Source organism: Rhincodon typus, chromosome 15 (assembly GCF_021869965.1).
Source record: "Rhincodon typus isolate 14 chromosome 15, sRhiTyp1.1, whole genome shotgun sequence".
In the NCBI taxonomy this organism is placed as follows: Eukaryota; Metazoa; Chordata; class Chondrichthyes; order Orectolobiformes; family Rhincodontidae; genus Rhincodon; species Rhincodon typus.
The window spans coordinates 18,144,941-18,149,604 of NC_063346.1; the positions used below are offsets into that span (position 1 = coordinate 18,144,941).

The 4,664-nt window shown below is 35.5% G+C and overlaps 1 protein-coding gene across 1 annotated transcript in view; it reads left to right on the top strand.

The window, feature by feature from the left end:
• hsbp1b (heat shock factor binding protein 1b) overlaps positions 1-4,384 on the top strand; it is a 16,775-nt gene extending 12,391 nt beyond the window's left edge. The window contains exons 3-4 of the mRNA XM_048605617.1: positions 995-1,092; positions 3,325-4,384. Coding sequence (XP_048461574.1) covers positions 995-1,092; positions 3,325-3,336 — 110 coding nt within the window. The 3' untranslated portion in view covers positions 3,337-4,384. The remainder of the gene's footprint in view (positions 1-994; positions 1,093-3,324) is intronic.
• The last annotated feature ends 280 nt before the right edge of the window (positions 4,385-4,664 follow it).

Consider the following 4,664-nt stretch of genomic DNA (forward strand, 5'->3'; position numbering starts at 1 on the left):
CCCCTTCCCCTCCCCCTTTTCTGATGAAGGGTCTAGGCCCGAAACGTCAGCCTCTCTGCTCCTATGATGCTGCTTGGCCTGCTGTGTTCATGCAGCCCTGCACCTTGTTGTCTCTAGAAGTCTGCACAGTTGCTTTGCTGATTGCACTGTCTGAGAATTGTTTTAAACCCCATAATTGTTTGGTTTGGAAAAGAAACACCACTCGATTAGCAAAAAAGTGCTCTTTGCGGAAAATATTATTTCTCCCTTGTTGTACATTGTTTATGCTGAGGCCTGGTTTCTCTGAGCAATTAGAAGAACTTGCATTTATATAGCACTATCATTTAAAAACAGTCCAAAGTGTTCCACAGAGCTTAGATAAAGGAGAAGAGATTGGGAAGAGAAACCAGATTGGTTAAAGAGATGAGTCTAAAAGAGGAGGCCGTCATTCCTCTGGAAATGATAGTTGTGTTAGTTCTCATTTTTAAATCTTGGTTTAAAAATCATTTGAGTTTCTTGAAATGTAGAATGTAAAATTTTCCAAGTTGTGCCAGATATTTTGAATGTTATCCAATAGACATCCATACAGCGCAGTGAGTATTGCAGGTTGCTGTTTTACCCCTTGGATTCGGGTTTCAGTCCAGCCTGGACTCATAGAAAATGTAGTGTTATCAGTTATAAACTGAAAACATTGGGCAGTTTCTAGTTTCTAGATTCAGTTTCTAGTAGAGATGAGTTTGTAGCACACCCTTTTCCATTATTAGATATTAAATTAACAGTCTAATTCTGAGGGCATTGTGGTGGCTAAAGTGAGAAATGGCTTCTGAAGTTTCAAGTTGTTACTAGGCAATTTTCAGGTTGATTTGGGTTTATCACATGGAAATCTACGAACTTGTGATAGAGTACTTCATTTCCTTTCATTCGTTTGTTACTTTGAAAAGAATTTCAATCCTTGCTAATAAAAGCATACAGTTTTCCCAAAGAAAGTTAGTGATATTTCTTTGACATCGTTCACTTGATGAGATGAGTGCTCGCATTGATGATCTAGAGAAAAATATTGCTGACCTCATGACACAAGCAGGAGTTGAAGAAATAGAAGGAGGAGAAAATAAGGTAAATGTTACATATTTATTAAAGAACACCCTTTCCTTTCTCCCCCCAACCCCTCCAGTCACTCCACTTGGTTCAAGTTTGAAATCCTTTGAATGATTTGTTGAGCAAATAGCAATGTTCGGTTATTTGATTTTGGATAATTCATATTAGTACAAACTTTAACATCTGGATGAATCTAAAAGAGAATGAAGGCTAATTGTGGATGCATTGTGTACATACATTCACTGATTTCACTTAAATCAAAATCTGAATATTTGGCCAATGTTTTTGGTATCCTTGATGCCGTGGCTTTAATGTCATCTGCAGGACTACTGGAAATTATGAAAGGGTTTCAATGGAAAATTTAAAATAAAAGTTAGTAGGGGAAGTTGATAGCTGCCAATTCAACACCCCAATCATTTGAACTTAAAAAGATGAAAGATATTAAAATGTTTGCTTCCCCTAGTGACTTGGTAAGTTTGTTGTACGGATAGCTCAGCTCCAGGCAGTCAGTCCGAGATTTGAGTCCTTGTCTGAGAGATTAGCTGCGGGAGGATTAAAATTGCTTTTGAGTTATGCGAGGATAAGTAACTCCTGACTGTAATTTCATGACTACTGAAAGTGGGCTGAGGGTCTCCTGTGATGTTGGTTTGGTTGAATAGCTGTTTAATACTCACTATCTAGCTTCTCTTGCGTGCCCACTTTGACAATGTGACAGCGAGTGTTAATTGAATAATACGGTAGTATTCCAACAAGGAACTGAACTTCTGAGAAAATAAGTATGGGATAATCTTGATTCAGAGTGAAATGTGTCTTTTTTACTTGATGTGTGCAACTATTCTGCTCCTCTTTGTTTTGTTGCTATACATATGTGTACACAAGAGCTGAAAGTAAATGTAGTGTAAATAGACTAAACACAAGTAGCATTTTAAAATATTTTTATGAAGTAAAACCTATTTACTGGGTGACTGGTACAAATTGCGTTGTTCCTGTTCAGTAAAAATGTCACCGTTAATATAAAAAGGAATTGAGAAGTATTCCCTTTAGTTGTGTAGCCACAAACTGATGTTAAAGACATACCTTTGTCATAACAAATATTTCAAATAAATTCTGGTTGACATTAATGAAACCTACAGTCTTGTGATATCGTCCATAAAGTCACCTAGTGTAATGTGTAAATGGTTAGCAGTCTACTGCAATTACGTAAAAATGTTGGGTTTTAAATATTAAAAATTAATGAGAACCTTGTGACAAAAAATAGCATTGACACGATTTTGACACCAGTGGACAAATTATTCTCAATTTAAAGGAAATGAGGCTTTACAGGGAGGCAGTGTTGTAGTGGTAATGTCACTGGACTAGTAATCCAGAAACCCAGGCTAATGTTCATGAGATATGGGTTTGAATCCCACCATGGCAGATAGTGAAATTTGAATTCAATGAAAGTCTGTAATTAAAAAGGTAGCTTAATGGCAATCAGGCTACCACTCCAGAGGTTGGTGAGAACCTGGAACTCGCTGCCTGTAGGGTGGTATGAACAGAAACCCTCATCATTTAAGAATTATCTACAAGGCCAAGTTCTGGAAAATAGGATTAGAATAGTTGTTTTTGACCAGTGCAGACTTTATGGTCTGAACTTGATGACTTTATGATGTTGTTAACTGTTGCAAAATCCCATCCACTACTCCTTGAAGGAAGTATATCTGCCATCCCTACTTCAGCTCACCTAAATGTGACTCCAGACCTACAGCAATGTAGTTGAGTCTCCATCTCAGCAATTAGGGATGGATAATAAATGCTGGCCTAGCCACTAATACCTTCATCCCATGAATGGATATTCTTTTAAAAAAAGTTCTTTATTGAAGTTATAATGATTTTAGAAATGAAAATATGTTAGTGTCCACCTTTGCAATACATGATTCAGCTCATATTCTGCCTTGCTGAATTTGATGTTCGCATGCAGTAAAGTTGGAAATTAACCACTCTTAAAAACTAAAGTGAAGGAGGCTGTGCTTTTAATGCTTGTTGCTTGGATAAGGGCACTGAGAATTAAGTATATTGCTCAAAGTTAATAATGTACAATTTTCACAAAAAACATTACTGAATTAAGGAGCACAACTCCATTGTTTAGAATCCTATGTAATTCAGAAAATTGACATTCAATCAATGTAAAACAGAGATGATAAGCACTTTGGAATGCACCATTGTTTCCATGTGTTTTGCCGGTTGTAATATTTTCTTTTCCTTCCACAGGCTCCCAAGTAACCTGAAAAGGATGGTGGAAGTCTTTGCCTTTACACCTGTCTGACCTACCTACTTAAGAGTTTGTGCTGTGCTAAAATGCATTTTTTAAATTGAAAATAATGGGTGTATTGACAGCTGTATTTGAATTGTCTTTGTAAGAAAATGTGTTGTTTAAAATTTAGTACACATTAGGAGGTTGTGCAATTGTTTAAAAAATGGGTACTTGTTAAATCTAAGTAGAACACAATTTTGATGTAGCTAATTAAACTCCATTTTCTGACAAAGATTTTTAAAATATTTTTCATTAAATTATTCGCACTACACTTTTGAAATCAAGTTTGTTTAAGATCTCATTTCAACTATATTTGTGCCATTCTTACTATGTTTTTATCACTTGATATTTTCAGTAAAAGAACATGAAGGCCCAATTTTCTTTGTTTTGATACTGTTCAGAAGTCAGCACAGTGTTGTCTTACAGAAAACACCACAGTTATAGGGCAACTCCTAAGCTCTCAATTTAATTTTGCTAACCTGGTAATGCCATGATGGATGACACTTAATGTAATTAATTTACTAGTTATCACTGTAAGTTTACTCTAAATGGTGGCTTTCTTGTTTTTCTGAATATATCTTGGGCGAGATTGCTCTAACATATGAGTGCCTGTGCTTAGTCTTAGTAGGTGTCATATATTTTTCAGTGTGATTAACATATTAATAGTTAGCAGCTATAACCAACTTGTAGGCAGTGACATTGTTAGAGGAAATTCTAAATGGTGAAGGGGTGGAATTTTCACTTTGTTACAAGTTATAACACACACATGGCTCATTTTTTAAAAAAGATTTCATTGCATACAATTTTTTTTGAAATGAATCAAATCTATCTGCAAAGGAAGCTCTGGCATAATTTAATTAGTACCATCTATTAGGCTCATTCTGGATTTTTAAAAACATTGGCTTAAACTAGTTAATTAGAGCAGATACATTGATTCAGTGATTTCATATTTTGCTCATTAAACAATTGATCTTCTGTACAACTATGTATCTTATTAAAAAGCAGTATATGAGTAAAGAAGTGTTTTTTTATTTCATTGTTTAGTTCTGACTCCTTGTGTCTTCTCCTTCACAATATATTTCACTTTCACCTGACTTTCTCTGTCACATGTTCGGGCTGTGCGTAAGCAGAATGTTTAGAGATTGTAATAAGATGTATAAGTCATCAGTCCAGCGGTCAGCCTAATCTAAGGGTGATGGGCAGTCTGGTGTTGATTTATGTATTATTTCAGTTTACTCTGCTGCTATTAGTTGTCTTAATGCTGTGTTATTTGTACTGTTCTTGTAAACTATTCCCA